General features: G+C 30.2%; 1 protein-coding gene across 5 annotated transcripts in view; it reads left to right on the forward strand.

Annotated features, from left to right (window-relative positions):
* Positions 1–18,661, forward strand: part of SWIP (strumpellin and WASH-interacting protein) — a 73,358-nt gene that overhangs the window by 48,571 nt on the left and 6,126 nt on the right. For all 5 annotated transcript variants that reach the window (XM_076484735.1, XM_076484736.1, XM_076484737.1 and 2 more), the window contains 8 exons: positions 146–254; positions 972–1,189; positions 8,631–8,714; positions 8,979–9,075; positions 10,396–10,490; positions 11,222–11,323; positions 16,044–16,134; positions 17,321–17,371. In XM_076484735.1, coding sequence (XP_076340850.1) covers positions 146–254; positions 972–1,189; positions 8,631–8,714; positions 8,979–9,075; positions 10,396–10,490; positions 11,222–11,323; positions 16,044–16,134; positions 17,321–17,371 — 847 coding nt within the window. The remainder of the gene's footprint in view (positions 1–145; positions 255–971; positions 1,190–8,630; positions 8,715–8,978; positions 9,076–10,395; positions 10,491–11,221; positions 11,324–16,043; positions 16,135–17,320; positions 17,372–18,661) is intronic.

Below are 18,661 nucleotides of genomic sequence, written 5' to 3' on the forward strand. Positions count from 1 at the left end.
GATCATGTTTGATACTGTGGCATCAATCTAACAGTATGATGAAGTTTAATATTATGGTAATCTAACAATATAATTAAGTTTAATAATCTTAAATTTAGTTTAAAATATGACCAAATTTAATGTTATTATATTGATCTATTCTCAGTATCCCTTTGAAAGAGCAGAGAAATTTAATAAAGGAATAAGAAAATTGGGTTTGTCACCAGATGGGCTGAGTTGTCTGGACCAGTTTCGTAATTTAATCAGTCAGATAGGTGAGTTTTGAATAATGTTTAAAAGTGAGAGCTAATGCTTCATTAGTAATACACCTAACATTTAAAAAGGGTGTGACAAAAAGTAAACAATAATATTTAATAAGTACTTCTGAGTAAAGTAAATAAGAATGAATAATGATATCTTGACCAAATTATTTTTTGTATCTAATGTTGAAAGGGTCTTTCAGTCAATAATGGGTTCTTCAGGCCAGCTGGAGATGACAGACATAGTATTTGGGATGCTATTTATGATGTTAATAGTTAAGATGATCAGTTTAGAGTCTGTAATAAGCACAATCATTATTCTGTAATTGATATTGATTGTTAGATTATCTCAAGTTAATAACTTTTTATTGTCTAAAACTTCTATTAAATAATATGATAAATAAAACTAAAGCCAAAAAGTTACACATCTGTATTCTTGCTGTAAAATTATAAAATTTTTATTAGACTAGAAATGAAGTAAAACATTACAATAAAGTTATGGAAAGTAATATTGAACATTCATTATAAAAACCCAATTTTTAAATTGCAACTATTTTAATTTAAGTAAATATGTGTAATTGTATCACCTCATTCTTAGGCATGTTTATTATATTTAGTTTTTATAGTTAATTTGTTATTTTAAGTTGAATTCACTTTCTATGCACAGTTTACTTATTCTGTTCTGAGATAAGTTTATAATTTGTATATACAGTTTGTTTATTATGTTCTCAGGTAATGCCATGGGTTATGTGAGGATGATTCGTTCAGGTGGACTTCACTGCTGTAGCAATGCTATCTGCTTCATCCCAGACCTGGATGACATTGTCAGTTTTGAAGAACTCTGCAAGGAAGAAAACATGTCAGATGAATGTGTAAAAGCTGCAGCCAAACTTGATGCTGTAATTGGTAATCTGACCAAAAACTTTTCAGAAGGAACAGAATATTTCAAGGTAACAGCTAATAATTAAAGAAGACTATTTTATGCAGTAAAACACAAAATGTTTTTGAGGATAATTGTTTTTCTCATATACTGTAGTTTACATGAAATGTTTCAACTTTTAGTAAACATTTTAAGTCTTTTCTATACAAACCATCAGGTTTTTGATAATGTAGTTTTACTAAATATTTATCTGTGAATTTACAAAACCTGTTCTTCTTGATGATGAGAAACTTGAAGTAAAAATGTATCTCATAATGACTGGTATGGGTATTAACACTTTTACTAATAATGCAGAGAACAGCATTTTGACCTTCCTAGGTTATCTTCAGGTTAAAAAAGAGTTTACAACTGATTGTTACCAGATACATCTTAAATACGAGAGTATAAAAGGTAAAGGGATTGTCGAGGGTGTTGCAATTAGATGTTAGATTAACCAACTTTTTTTTTCTTCTATCCCTTTGAGGTGGATTCCCATACATGGTGAGGGACCCCCCCCTTACTTTTGATCTTGCCCTGAGTGGATGGAGGAAAAAGAGGAACAACGTTTCTTAAACTAAGTCATGAAAATTGTCATTCCCTGTTATGTCTCATACATATGCTGCTGCTGCTCTGTTCCACTGCTACAGTGTGAATGCAAACAGATATTTCTGCACCTCCATCAGAGTCTTTCTCACAACATGTGAAGAATCATTTTCTCTCCATGTTTACATTGATAAGTCTACTCCCTCTGTCCCCATTATTGCTTCCAGTATCTTCTGAGGTACATCTCTTTCAGCTCCAAGGTGTAAAACCATCAGCTGGTCATGCCCTGAGTCACTGGAGTTTTCTTTTTTCCAAAATGATTTGCCCAATTGACTCGGGACAGGTTCTATGGAGGTCGTTAGTCTTCCATTTATTAACAAATGCATAGAGGCAGTAACTGTTTGTATAATTCAAGCAGCTATTCATTATATCTTTGAAACCTCAACATATTTTCCATGGTATCTTCATCAGTAGTAGCCTTTTGTCTGCCAGCAGGCACATAAGGCTTAGAAACAAGCTTAAGATACATTTTACAGGTATCCTACTCCTTCCACCCACATTGCTTTCCAGTGGGTCAGATGTTAAAACCACTATCTGTTCCAAAGTTTTGTGGAGGAAAATTTGGAATGCCAATGGGAATTACGCTTCACCATCACCTTTCTGTTATGCTCTACAATAGCTGGGACGTTGCTTATGTACAAAGGTATCAACAGTATTTTCAGGGAGAGGTTTGCTTATCTTTCTGCCTCTTCTCCTGCCTTTTTGATCATCAAGTCTTTGGTTGATTGTCTCTAAGATTATAATTGCTTATTTACACTTGTGAAACTTAAATTTGCTCTTCATTGGTTTGGCAGTACATCAGTTTGACGTAATGAAGTTCATTATGAAATGCTGTGCTATTGCTCTCTTACCTCTCTTGTTGTTTTAAATTGGATCAGGCAAGAGAATGTTTTTCCAGATGCTTAACATGGGCTCTTGTTTTTCCTTTCTTAAGGTCTTGGAAAGGATATTTAATACATGTTTAGTTTGGTTCCTTGAATCAGACCACCTTCTCTTACCAACCCAATGTAGTTTGTGTTAACACTGCTCCACTGTAGATCATCAGATTTGTCTCAAAATACAGATTAGGAAAGCCTTCATAAAGAGAGAGCATCTTGTTTCTGCCTTTTGAGATCTTGAGAATACTGTTGACATTACATGGAGGTTTGGCCTTTAGTGAGATCTCCACTCCTATGGGTTGCATGACCTTTTACCCATTTGCATTCATAACCTTTTACTTGACAGGCACTTCCAAGCCTATGTGAGTTTGATTCATTCCTATTCTTTAATACTGGAACTTGGAGTCTTTCAGAGCTATGTACTGAGTGTCATTCATTTCAGTTTCAAGATCAGTGCCATCTCTAAACAACTTTCTCCTACTATGGCAAGTGACCTCTATGTCAATGACTTCCATGGTTTTTATTGGTTGTCAAACATGATATTTATTGAGTGGCTGCTTCAGACTATCTTCACTTGCTTTTTGAAGTGGACCACAACAAATGATTTTACCTTCTCTTCATCTTTTGCTGCCAACAAGGTTTATACCCTGATAGTTAGCTTTATCTGAGTGGTGGTGTTCTTCCAGTGGTTCCTGAGATAAAGTTCTTGGGGGTTATCTTTTATCATGAGCTTACTTTAATTTCTATGTCAAGTGTACAAGGGCACTGAACATACTCTATGACCCCTTTTCCACCTCTTGAAGAGCAGATCTGTCATACCCTCATACATTCCAAGCTGGGCTGTGGGTCTCTGGTTTATGGGTTTGCCAGGCCCTCTGTCTTAAAGATATTGGATCTGTACATCCTCTGGAGCTTTGGATCTGCTTGAATTGATACAGAGTATGTACACTGATTCTTATGAACCTCCTCTTCATCTCAACTATTTGCAACTTTCTTTACAATATGCAACTAAGTTTTGATTCTTGTCATAGTGTCCCACCTGGGGTTGTGTTCTCCTTCCTCAATGGGCTGTGCTCTTTTGAAATAGACAGATTAATATTCCTCCTTTTGGTTTTCATATCCAGTCACAGATTCCTGAATTGGGTCTGTCATTGGTTGATGTTTTTAAGTATGATGGTCAACCCATTATACTATGGCTTGTTACCACATCCTCCTGTGACCTTTCTTTGGGTCATCTGAGGAAGGCAAATTCTCCCAATTGGGAGGACTGTCTTCTCTTTGCCCAACATTTTTCAAGTCATTCTTCTCTTCCTGTTTTTACAGATGATTCAAAATCAGGTGACTCTGTGGGCTCTGCTATGGTTTGTTGTGGCTGTGTGATTGCTTAGAGGATCCTCTCTACAGTTGCTGTATTCAGTGCCAAGTTGTATGCCCTGGATCACATAGAAGCTAAGTAGTACACTCATTTCACAATTTACACCAACTTCATTAGCTCTCTGTTGGCCCTGGAATTGCTTAATATAAGTTCTCATGGTGTTCTCATCAGTATTCAGAAATAATTGGCCCTCTTTTCAGTGTCTTCTATCTCTATCCAGTTTTCTTGAATTCCTGACCATTTTAGTGTTCATAGAAATGAGCTTACTAACACAACAGCTAAGCCTGTTTGCTTTGGTGCTATTAAACATTACCTGTTCCTTATATGGATTGTGCTTCTGTGAACAATGCCCAGTTGATGGTTGATTTGGGATAAACAACTCTGTATTAAGCTTTTCCAGATTAAACGTACTGTTGTTTTTAACCACTGAGTTTGTTAAGGTTTAATGGTAGGAAGTTGTCTTGCATTGGTCAAAGTTTGTTTACTCATTTTTTTTAATGTGGGATTAATCTGCCATGGTGTGGTCTTTTTGGCACTTAGATCACAATTGCTCACATTTTCATCCTTGTGAACATTGTAGGCAACGTCATTTTCGATGTGTTTCCTAAGGGTTTATGTTTGATGTTTGGCAGTGTCATTGATGATGGTGAGATTGTCCAGCTGGATTGCATTTTCAGTTTTTACAAGCCATTGGCTTTTTCCTTGTATTTAGATGTTTACCTAATTTTTGTCATTATTTCATTTTTAACTTATTTTTATATTTTATTGTATTTTACTTGCAGATGTTTTTACCGTTGTTTGGCATAGATAGCCTTTTTGCTTTGTGCAAATAAATATTAACCAACCAGTCTTTTTGTATTTCCATTCACTAAAAGTTGCATTGTGTTATAATGCCGAGCAACATAAAGAATCAAAATATTGTTCTCTGGAATGCAGTTTCTGGCTTTGTTTACCACTTTGCTTCAAGATCTACCAACAAAAAGCAACTTTTAATTATAATCTGTTGCTTTTGTATGGCAGATTGAAACATTTCAATGAAAACTTAAGGTATCTTATCATGTATACATGTATTTTGAAAAAAACAAACAAAAAATCCTGTGTGTGTGTGTGTATCTTGACATTACATTTTCACAGCAAATTATTACTCAAGCATCTAGAAAACAATACCTCAATAAGTAAGTATACTCCTAACCATTTACAAGTCTCTATTTAAGAGATTAATTACTAGGTTAATTTTTACTTCTGACCTATACAGGTAATTTGCTTTAATTAAACATTATTAATAATACTCTTCTGCTTCTTCAAAGCTCTTTAAATGAAAACTCATACTTCTACAGGTGTTTACTGAATTTGTGACTTATGAACAGAAAATTTGTTGATAGTACATTTATTAAAAAGTGTGACTACAAGTGCCATATTGTAGAAGAGAAAGGTAAGGAACAGTAAATTTATCTTGTGGACAGAAACAGTCTAATGAAAAAAAATCACCTTTTTTCTTTTTTTTATGTATTACAGTATCATATTTTTCCCCCATTTTAAGTTTAAACAGGTAGAAAATGATATTTTATAGTTATCCTAACAGTGATAAGTTGTAGAAAATGCTAAGTTAGTAAAACTTCTACATTCTGCTGGTGCATAATTATATTGAGGTCTCTGCCTTTAATTAAATACTTTAATATTGCACTAAAGCAATTTTCAGTAAAGCGTAAGTCCAAAATGATTAAGCCTCTCAGTGACACAGCAGTATGTCTGTGGACTCATGCCACTAAAAACTGGGTTTTGATACCCAAGGTGAGCAGAGCACAGATTGTGTAGCTTTGTGCTTAATTCCAAACAAATCAAACCAAAATTATTAAAACAAGAAGAAAAACAAATATTTTAGTGTTTCAAGTTACTCTGAATTTACATTTATAACTTTTAACTGCATTGTGCTGTATGGTGTTCAGTCCTTTATGTAGTTCTCTGCATGCATTTTGTTGTCAACTTTACTGTATATACTAACCTTTATTTCTTACATCCCTGCATAAATTTATTTATCTTAGCTACATGTATAATGCATTTCAAAAAAGTAACTCCTTTCTAATGGTTATATGCGGTGTAGATCACATGACTACTACATATCTTCAGCAGCTTAATGTATTATTAAAGAACTTTTGGGATGGATCATGATGCTTTTCAACATTCACAGCTTTCCTCTTGTATCTGAATATTGCTGTTTAATCATGACAGACTTGAAACAAAAAAATCATCTACAGTTGTACAAGAAGTTTCACTTACTATCATTTTAGAAAAATCAAAGCAGTGAATGTTGGAAAAATACTAAGATCTATTCGTAATAAGTTTTATGTACTGAATGTTCATAAAGTGTATGTTGCATGTTTATATATCAAGATTGATAAATTTCATAACTTACAGTATTATACCTAAAAATGTCATACAACTAGTCTTTGAGCACTGTGTAAAAGAGGTGATTTAATATGATGTCTCAAAATAAAGGATTCTGAAGTGAACAATCTGTTTTAGTTGCCTTAAAGCTATGTATCAAAAACACAACACCATAACAAAATTATCAAAAAAATTTCCTTACAAGGAATATAATGTGCTGCTACAGTTAAAGGGGTTTAAGTATCAATTATCAATAAGTAAATATTTTAATGAAACTAAAACAAAAATAACTAAAAAAATTAGGCTTAGGTATCACACTATGATCTTGATCTTTAGCCCATAATAGCTGTGTTGGATAAGAAAATATAATACTACATTTTCAAAATATAAACTTATAATTACATGAACTTCATATATAGTGAACTGGAATTTTCAGGGATTTTACAGAGTCAACATAGATTAGAATATTGTATTCATTATTGTCGTGCATTTTATTATTAACATCATGATTATTACTTCCAAGAAAATACAACTTAAGAAACCATATTTTTAACTGTTATTTTGTTTATTTCTTAAGCATCTGCTGACCTGTGAGTTTGATAGTTTGATACAGTTATGTTTCTGAAAATAGAATTTCTTCAGCTAAAATTGAAGTAAAATCATGATTATTACTTCCAAGAAATACAACTTAAGAAACCATATTTTTAACTGTTATTTTGTTTATTTCTTAAGCATCTGCTGACCTGTGAGTTTGATAGTTTGATACAGTTATGTTTCTGAAAATAGAATTTCTTCAACTAAAATTGAAGTAAAATCTTCTGACTTTGCTAAAATGGAAAATATATTTATTGTTAAAGTAAGTTGAAACAATATAATTAGTAAGTTAGCTTCTATATATAACAAACAAAGGAATCTTCAATAGCTGCAGCACTAGAAATTTTTTTAGACACAATTAAAGTAAGTTCATATATGAGACCTTTTTTTACACTTTTATTACCTATATCTTTGTGTGCCAACAATCCCAAACTTGGGCATTTATAAACCAGATTTGATTTTATTACTTATCAGAATCTCTACCAACCTACCCTCAAGTTGAAATTAATTTAGGCAGGATTAATTAGAGTAAATTAACCTGTGACATCTTGGGTGTGTTCAAATGCATCAATCAAAAGGATTTGACCTCCTAAGTCAAAATCTATTATTAGATCTAAAATCAGTTGAGATTACAGAGCTATGAGCTAAAAGGCTTGTACGTGAAAGAAAATTTGGAGACATTCTGTAAACCACTGTGCCACATCAACAAATACCCAAGTAATTGGTTTTCATTCAGATATATTTGAAAGTAATGTAATGTGAAAAAGAAATACATAAAATGTGTATTATTATTAATATGAGTAACAAAATCAAAATGAATAAATACAATAATTAATTATGAAAAAAAAGAATTACAAACAGTATGAAGAATACAATGACCTTTCAAGTCAGTGTAAGGAAGGATTAGAGTTTGCAAAACTGTTTCCTTTATGAAAAAAATATTTCCTTCAACAGTCTGTAGATTTTAAACTTAGAGAAACTAAGCAGTATTTTCATTTTTTATATTACCTTGAAAGGGAAAATAAATTACATAACTCTACATGTTGTAAATAATAGTATTGACAAAAACACATTGTTTGATGCTAGGCAATAATACACACACAGACATAGTACAGTAAGACATTGTTTGTATTTCATTGATTTAGAGTAGACTACTAGTTAAAAGTAGTGATAAAGTAAAAAGTAAAGGAAAATAATTTGATATTATCATTGAATGCTTTTTTCCTCAGAAGTGATTTTGTTGTAAGTGATTTTCTCATTAACCGGCTATGGATAAGGAAGCATAGAGATCAGTATGTGAAAAAATGCAAACTAATTGAGTGAATGCAAAGAGTAAGATGTCATTAAACATCAAGTGAAAATAATTTGGGGGGGATGAATCATTTGTTTGGTAAAAACATTCTTTGTTGTGCTAAAACAGTTCCTTTTTGAAACTTGAAATTTGTTCACTAACAGGCTAACTTAGTAATTTACTTTTCTCTTTCATTTCAGAAAGGTCTCAAAGAAATTATATAATACATTTGAATAATCTGTTAGTTTTCATAGTATCTAATATATGCAACAGCACATAACTTGTTAATTACTCATTTAAGAAAAACTACTGAAGCTTTGGTACAATGTAGTCCTTTTTTGTATAGCTTCTCGTAGATGTTTTTGCTCCAGCTTTCCGAGATCCCAAAAATATGCACCTTAGGAATTTTTTTGTCATTTTACCTCCTCTGGTGAGTAGCTTGTTTCATGATGTAGTGTATATAAATTATTGTTTACAGTTACAAGAGATTTTAAACAATATATATATATGTGTGTGTGTGTGTATATACATATATACACATTTCACTTTTTAATAAAAAATGACAAAATAATGTAGTAACTTGTTTAATAATAATATACTATTTGATAATTCACTTTATAAACAATTTTGTTATATCTCATTGTTATAATTTTAAAACAAAAATGTAATTTAAACTCTTTTTTTACCTCTTAAGACTCTTAATTTTGTTGAGCATTCCATTACTTGTAAGGAGAGAATGAACCGAAAAAGCAAAATAGAAGCTTCTTTTACAGATGATGGCTTTGCAATGGGTAAGTCTGTTTTTTAATTTTTTAAACATAAATAAGTTTAAACAGTTATGCTCACCACTTTCATCTGAACTAATGTTTGTAGCACACTCAGATTGCTTATGACATTTATAGTCTAACTTATTTTCTTAAGTTAATTATAGATTTCATTTGTGTTTTTCTCTACTAAATAAAGCCAGATATTAACATTTTTCAAATAAACTTCGCATGGTCTTTTTTACACTTGTGCTTTTTTCATTAGAATTGTATAATATTGTCAAATTAAAACATGAAATTCCATCCTATTCATTTTGTTTTCATTTCAGTTTAAATTTGGTCCATTGCTACGTATTTGAATTTTTGAATGTGTACAAAGGTGCAATTATATCAGAGCTCAAGATTTAGCTTTGTATTTTTTACTTTACCTCAAAACAGAGCAAATTAAGAACCATTAGTTCTTCCTCAATTTCAAGAAGACTCCATTGTTATTTTTTAACGTTAGTTCCTGCATTGTCAATGATCAAGTTGTAGCCTTGAGAGTTATATTAAATTTAACACAAACTGAACATGAAAACAGTGTGTTTGAATAGTCAGCTTATTTTGTTTGCTCTTAAGTAATAAACTTGATCAGGTTACAATGCAAGATTAACATGTGATATTTAAATGTGATAATTTTGAAACAATTGTATAATATGCTTCTGATTCTTATTTTTCTGTATGTTACTATGGTTTGGAATCTGAAAAAATCTGATTTTATAAATGGAGAAAGAGATGTTAAAATTAAAGACATTCATAAGCTAGCTATGTTCTTTACAACATGGGATGTTCAGTGAGGAAAGTGATTTTATTTTCTATAGGTCAACCATATTAGAGTACAGCCAATAAATTTGAATCAGAGATGTCAAAGGTGTAGGCCACCAGCTACCACTTCTTAAAATAGATCCTGTTTATTAGAGTGTGTTCTGTTTTTGTTATATGAGTAAATTCTTGTATAACTTTGTTAAAAGTGCAGGCGTATTAAGAACATCAGTTATTTAAAACACTTGTCTATGTATACCTTTCATGAAAGTCAAACGGTGTTAAGTCAAGACTGTACTGACAGTATGGAATGTCTTCCCATTCAAACTTCTCACATTGAACTATTTCCGTGATATTTTTTCAGTCAAAGTTTACTTGTATTCAATACTGGATAAAAAATCTAATTTCTTTTTGAACACCTATCATGTATGAAACATTTATTTGAACTGTAAAACCACTGTTGATGTGTGTTTTAGTGTATAACTTTTACTTTAAAAAGTAAAGTTGTAGTGTGATCCATTGTTTTTTTTTTGCATCCTTTTGTAGGGCTTGCCTACATTTTGAAGTTACTTGACCAATACTATGACTTTGACTCACTTCATTGGTTTACTTCTGTAAAGGTCAAGTTCAGTAAAGAAAAGGTAACATTGTCTAGTATTGTAGAATTGTACCATTGTAAAACTATTTTTTTAGGATACCTAATTCTAATTTAAACTGTTAAATAACTGAAGTTCAAACATTGTAAAACATTGTACACAAATTTTGTGGCAAAATAAAGTATATTTCTTGATAATTTTGATTTTAAATTATTACTGTTTTCTGGTTCAACATAGATTTTGTTTTAGTTATTGAAATCTGTCAACTCTTACTTTAGCAAACAAAATGTGGTTTTATATAGATAGTGTTATGCTTGTACCTCAATTTCTTTATAATTAGTTTTACAATGAACAATTGTAAAATATAAAACGTATTGCAAATTTTCTTTAGAAAGAGAAAGAATGTATCAGTTATTCTATCAAACATTCTTTACAGAGATCAAAGGATAGCATTGGGCCAAAATCCATTTTTTTAATACAACATCTTGTATACTCTATTTCCAAACCTAACTACACTATCAGTATTATTTACGTATGTTTTATTTTTGACAGGAAGCAATGGTAATCAATATCTTTTTTTTTTATTTATTCAATAATTGTTAGAGGAATGCTAGTCTTTTTGTCATTACACTACATATTGATCACATTTTTCCATATTGCTAAAAGAAGTTTCTTTGAGGTAAATAAATTTTTAAACTTAAGATGAGAGCTCTTATATTTTTATTATTCTGTACAGTACTGTTCAGTCAGTCTTGTAAATTTTCTGGTTTTTGTAGGCTGATGCTAAGAAACAGCAAGATTCTGTCACTGGCCGAGCTGATGAAAAGCTGCAGCAGACGATACAGTTGACCTTCAAACGTTTAGAAATCTACGAACAGGTTTGTTGTTTAGACAAATCAAAATTTGTTGGCAATAAATAATTTTTCCTTAACCCTCTCTCCACAAGCATCTTTTTTTTTTCCATGCATGTTATAACATTTTAGTGAGTTATATTCAAAATTTAATTATACCACATTTTTTTTCATGGTAATCTAATAAATAGAGCATAAAAACCTAGCTAATCCATATTGTAGCTTGGTATTTTTAAACTATTTTCTGCTTATGCAACAGAATCACATTCAAAATTTATTTAAACCACTTTATTATCAATGTACAATACTGTGCAAAAGTGTTAGGATAAAGTCAAAAATTAAATTTCAGACTACTTTCAAAAAACAATGGAAGGCAAATGACAGGTGAAATATCAAACTTTTATCAATCTTCATATCTAGTACAGCAGAAATTCAGTGGAAGTGCTTGAATTCAGCAAACAGTTAATATTTTGTGTCTCCCTTTTACTTTAATAACTGCAGATGTTGTAACATATTTAATCAAAATGTCTTTTGGGATTTTACTCCAAATGTCTCTAATACACTCCCATAAAATATCTTTGGAAGTAACCTTTGATTTGTCAATTTTTTGGTCTGTGAAATCCTAGATCTGTTCAACTGGGTTGAGATCAAGGCTCAGTGGAGGCAATTGCATTATTTGAATGACTCTATCAGCTTCTTATTTAGCTTAGTAATTTTTGCACAGGTTGGATGAGAGTTTGAGGTCATTATCTTCTTGGTAGTAGAATTTTATACCAGTAATATGTAAGCCACTGGGTATACCATGATGGGTCAATATCTCATGGAACTTGTGCTTGTCAGTTGTTCTATCTATCTTACAAATATTTCCTGTTACCTCAGCAGAAAAATATCCCCAAACCATCACACTGCTCCCCCATGCTTTATGGTAGGTGCTATGCATTGAGGTAAGTATCTTTTACCTTTCTTCTGCCAAACATGCAACCTACACTTTGAACCAGATATTTAAAAGTTGGACTCATCCATCCATAATACCTTTTTCTAATCATTAAAAGCCCACATTTTTATTTTGTAACAAATTTCAGTCTCTTGACAATACTTGAACATCAAAATAAATGTATTTAACTGCTATACAACCAAACATTCCATTCTCATTGAATCTTCTTGAAATCAGTAGCAATCTTTCTTCTGTCTTGAAAGCTGTATAAATAAGACATTTAACATCAGCATCATTGAGTTTAAGTGTTCTTTTCCTTTTCTATTTTAAAATTTACCTGTCTCAGTCTCGTGATCTAAGGTATACTTGAGAATGTTTGAGGATCATTTTAAGTGTGCAAAGAACTAGCATCAAATAAACTGTCTTTGGAATGTATACAGTTCCTACAGGTTGCTAAAATATTGATGCTTTATGTTCCTTCTGTCGACTATTAGAAGACATTATCCCCTACCAGTAAAAACTGGAAAGATTTTTCTTAAATTAAAGTCAGCTATTTTCACCTGCAAGGTCAAAACTGTGTTACTGTGGGGCAGTATGAAGTTTAATGGCATGTTTATAATCAATAGAAAGAATTTTCTGCTATTTAGCTAACTTCGTCAAGAGATGTTTAACAACATATGGGCTTGTACATGTGAGATACTTTATAGAAGGAATTCCTAGCATTTGGCTATACTTTCTCACATTATACATATTACAATGATAGACAGTTAAATTGCATTTAGGTTTTTACATTTATGTTTTAATTAATTATATGTTACTTGTGTTTTAACTCTCTCAATATGTATCCATTGATCTGACCAGCCATATGACTTCTGTGTACTCTTTTAAGGTATTTATAGTTTTGATACCATTAACTTTTAATATAGTATGTATATCTTTGCAAAACTTTCACAAACTTCCAGTAAAAATTGTCTTTCACATGCAAGAAATGTTTTTGTTTTGTTTTTCAGTAAAGAGTTTTTTTAATAAACTAAAAAAAAAAATTTGTTCTGTAATATATTTAGTATTTCTATATACGAGTCCAAGTGCTAGGTAATTTCCATGTCAAAATTAAAAATGCTTTTGTATAAAAAATTTTAAATTTTATTTGTCTAATCTCTAAAACCTTCTAAATAAATTTCAAACAATAAAACTTTATATATTTTATCTATTATTTTCTATACCCTGACTGACTGATCTTGTAACTACCATGAAAAAAATTGAAATAAATCTTAGTTGTGTTTTTCTTTTTCTAATAACTTCAACTTATAATATGGAACAAAACTGATTTATCTCAAGTAGCCTAAAATTGATAATCATGTATTTCTATTGATATATAAATTTTGTTTTATTGCCTTTTGAACCATGTCTAACTACTATTTATGTCATTTGTCACTTCAGAAAAGTGATGCTTATGTTACACTGAAGAATTACATCACCCACAAGCTGCTCGTGTGCATTCTTTGTTAAACATCTGTATTATATTATTTATTTTACCTAATAAAACCATATCAAACTTTAGAATTTCCAATTTTTACATTGTAGTTACTTTTATAATAAAAAATGAACATGAAAAAAAATACCCATTTCTTTTTTGTTCTGTCAACTGCTGGTGACACTTAACCCTACATTTTTAATATTAATGGTAGTAATGCACTAAATAATTTTTTCATTTAGTTAAGTAATGCATCAAAGAACAAAATGCAGACAATTTTCTCTAACTATCACAATATTTCTAGTTTTCTATGTGCCAAGAGCAACTAAAAATTCATCAAAGCTAGTTAATGTGTTTCCCATAGAACGTATCTTGTGCTCAAGGAGAAATTCAAAATTATAAAAGCTTATGAACACAACAAGTATAAAAACCATCTTGTTTCTTCAATGAGTCCGTGCCCAGTATGATGACAAGTTAGTGATATAGTAGGGGAAATGGAAAATAAAATGTAAATGTATATCTTAACTTTTGATATTCTTGATGTTTTAGAGATATTATGCTAATTAAATGTGAAAGCTGTAAGATAAAAAATATTGCTTTTATACATCATACAAGAATCATTTCTTGTAGGTGAACTGAACTATTCAGGATTTGTGTAAATAACAAAATAAAAAAACACATTTTTATTATAAATAGTAGAAAAAACCAAAATTAGATATATTTCTGAAAGTACATGCTATTAGAAAAGTTTTGGGAAAACTTCTAACAATTTAATCCAATAGTTTTGTTTTTGGAAAAAAATATAAAAATAGGGACACTACTTTGGGATGAGGCTACCCTAGGGTTAATAGTATATATGTTTTAAGTTTGTTTTTTTATAATGCAACATTAAAAAAAAATCGAATTTTCCATTATGTGAGAATTGTAACATTTGCTCTCTAGGCATCCCTTCTCTAGTTTATTTACCAACCCTCCAAGAAGTACGAAATATAAATTACTTAATATATCATCATCATCACTCAGGTGAAGCTTTTAACAGCTCTTGTCACATAGTTAGAAAGCCAGAAACATTGTCTGCTTTTTACATGTTGTTATTCTTTGTTCTTGAGTACATTATTCAAATAAATAAGGCATTATTTAGTGCAATACTTTCATTATTATGAAGTTGTAGGGGTTAAGTGTTATCTACAGTTGACAAAAAAAAAGAAAAAAAGTAGACTCAGGTAAGTACTTTTCTCTTGTTTTTCATGTGTATTCTTCATTTAATATTGTAAAAGTAATTAAAATGTTAAAACAGCAATTTTTTTGTTATTTAAGGTCAGATTAGTTGAATTAAATAATAAGAAGGTTTCCCAAGGTTACTTGAGTGTAGCTTATGCAGAATGTAATTTAATAACAAAACATGAGTTGCACATTCAAATGATATATAACTTACAGTGGTACAAGTTAAATAAGGTTCAGAGAGCAGTAAAACAACAAAATTTAAGTATAGGTAGATGCATATTCTTAAGAGTTTAAAGCTATTTAGGATAAGTGTAGTTTCAGATTACAGTTTGAAGTCATTCTAGGAAAAGGGAATAATTTAGATTTATTTAGATTTCTGTTTTTTTACTGGTTATGAGGTCAGTGTAACTGAGCAACCTTGTACAAAGTTAGGGTAGAGAATATAACAAAGTATAAAGTTTTACTGAAAAAAGTTTGAAATTTATTTAGATGGTTTTAGAGGTTATACAAATAAAATTTGATTTTTTGATACAAAGTATTTTTAATCTTAACATAGAAATAATTTAACACTCAGACTAATTTTTAGAAATACTAAACGTATTCACAGATAAACCCTTCATAAAGATAGTTCATGAAAAAAATCTGCCAAATTTTCCAAAGACACACAAACTACATTAAAAGTTATGGTATGAAAACTATAAAAAATACAAAAGTGGTTATGAGGTTTGTTGATTTAATGAACTTCAATGCAAGAGAGTTAATTATAAAATTGGTAGAAGTAAGAATAAAACTGCTTATTTTACTTATGTTAACTCAGAAAAGTTTAAAAGAAGTTTTAATAGTTTCATAATATCTTTATTATGAAAACAATGAAACAAAAGTTTATTTATAGAAGTAACTAAATAAGACTGGGATTAATACATATTTTTATGATGATATGATAAATTTCTATGAAATTATAAATCTGCACAAACCTGATAAATTCCAAACTTAAAAAAGTTATTTTGGTGTTTGAAATGTTGAAGAAACAATTGAAAGTGTTCAAAACATTTCCATTGTCACTAAATAAAAAGGCTTTAAGTTACAAACCCCTTCTGCCTTGTTTTCTTAAATAGGAGTTTGATATACTGAATTATTCCTTGAGCAGTGCTCGGATCTTTTTTCGAGCCGACCTTACAGCTGCTGAAGAAAAGGAGATAAAAAAAGGTAATTAGAATAATTTTGTAGAGTGTAAAAAATGACAATTTTTCCAACGTACAGAAAGAAAATAAATCATGAACCTTAAATAAGCTGTAAAGTAAAATGGACTTAAAGCTAAACTAACATAATACCTAGTTATGATAAAATAAAGTATGATAGATATGTCTTTGAATCTATCAAACTGAGTAAAATAGATTTGAAAATTCAGTGAACTGTGGATAAGATTTTAATTATTAGTGTGAAGTTTTTTTAATTTTATTACTTTTCAATGGTTTATAAAAAGTTTATATATTTTCACTGGACAGCTATTTTGTTTCTTTAGGATAACCAACAACAACTTTTTTATATTATTTATTTTTAATTATGAAGTTAACAAATAAGCTAGATTCACTTGAAGGTTCTACCATGACTTGTTTCATAAATAGACAGATTTCTAAAATATTTAAGCTGTTTTTTATTCATAAGTTTAAAAACTTTAAAACTGTCTGCCATTATAAAATTTAAAATGACATGACATAAAAATGCTAAGGAGAAATAAATAAACTTTGTAGCATTTATGGATTTATTTGTATATTTTAATAATGTTTTTCTTTTTTTGGGATTTATTGAAGTAATCTGTCAAAAACAAGCTTGTCTTGAAAAATAAACAAACAAATAAGAGAATGGAAATATGATGCCTAATTTGGCAGTAATTAAATCTGTACTGTTTGATCATTATTACTACAAGAAGTGTTCAATTAGACATCTTCCTTACTTTCTGAAGTTTTAGTATAAGAAGGTAATTCTGACAGTGTGAAGAAAATTAAAAAAAAAAAGGTCAGTGATTAAAATCAGTCTTTGACAAAAATCTGTTGAAGTGTATCTTTTTATAACTTGTGAACCACTGTATTGATTGTTACCAAATATGTTACCTACCATGTGTCCTTAGAGTCTCTAGAGAAGTAACATGGGGAGATAAGGGTTTTAAACCTGATCTTTCTCTGTCACTCCTTGAAGTCCCTATGCATCTGATGTGCATAGTACTTTCAAAAATTTCACATCATCCAATGGTGGTAAAATGGAAAATAGATAAAAATAATATTTGACAGCTGAGAAATGTAGTTTATTAAAAAGAATTCTTAGGATTATGTCTGATAACAAGAACCAAAATAAATGCTCAGAGAATAATAAACAGGGTTTGTTTTGTTTCTAGGAGATAAAAATGATCAAGAGAAGACAGGAAACCAAACACAAAAACCTTTAGGTAAACCTCTTTCTTTTTTATAAACAGTTTGAAACTTGATTTTATTGGTAACTATTTTTGTTGTTGTTTTCTTTTTGATGTAGTTTTTGATGTTGGACCTCTAAATTTATTGAAAGTAGTAGGTGATTTATATTTGTATGTATCGGCCTCCAAATTTAAGATTGAAGAGGCTCTTGCATTGTAATATTTTATGTAGCTTTTGTAAATAATTCCAAAGCAAAACATTTTGTTGTTATACATAGCTATACTTTGTCATTTACATTTCATTGATGGTCCTGAGGTTAGTTAAAATTAATTTGCACAAACTGATTTTAAAATATGCTATCTTTTTACAGGTGTAGTGTTATTGGCACTATGAAAGTGTTTAGAAAAAAAATTGTTTAACAGCATCTGTCATGATTTTAGGGTTATTGTTATGATATGATTGGTAAAAGAATTAATGAAAAATAACTTGTTTACGAATATGAATTCAGAATATTTTGTTTGACATTATTACATCAAAATATTTTTTAATGTTAATGTTGTTTCTTTCATTCTAAAGTACAACTAAAAAAATTAGTCTGCTAGATTTATTTTTGTTGTAGCAACTATAATATTAGGCTACAGGTTTTGCAAGCAAATTTACTGAAATGAAATGCTAATGTTTAACCTCTGTGTTGCATAAAGATATTTATATGTAGCTATTTTTCATTTGGCAAGATTAAAATGGTAAAAAACACACACAGTACAATTACAAAGGAGTTTAAGCTTCTGATACTGTCTTATCTTTACCAGACACAAAGCTATCTGTCTTTTTTTCTGCCCCTTAAGTATTACTAAAAACGTTTAGCACTCAGTACACTAGTCTATATACCCCACAAATTTTGTGGCTGTTTTGAACATGTATACAACATGTGATGACCCTCCACCGATAATGTGTCATTACTACTCTTTTTTTTTTATTTATAACTTGCAATTCAGGTTTGTGGTATGTTACATTTCCTTTTCCTCTTAACTTGTGTATGTCATCAGTTGGACATTTACTGCCTCTGCCTTCGAAAGTGACAACGATTAGGTTTGCACCCATGTGCTTGTGTGTGTATCAGCAAGATCTGGAGGAAAGTTGGTATACATTTGAACTGTGACATAGTTTAGAAGTTATTAACTTTTGGAAAGCTAAAAGCCAAGTTTGCATCAACATTACAAAAAAATTTCTGTCTGTCAACATAGGGAACTGATTTTTCACACTATTTTTGCTCTATAACTCAATCAGAAATGGGCATATAGAATCATTTATGTAATTCTTGAGAG

The sequence above is a fragment of the Tachypleus tridentatus genome, chromosome 13, assembly GCF_004210375.1.
Source record: "Tachypleus tridentatus isolate NWPU-2018 chromosome 13, ASM421037v1, whole genome shotgun sequence".
Lineage (NCBI taxonomy): Eukaryota > Metazoa > Arthropoda > Merostomata > Xiphosura > Limulidae > Tachypleus > Tachypleus tridentatus.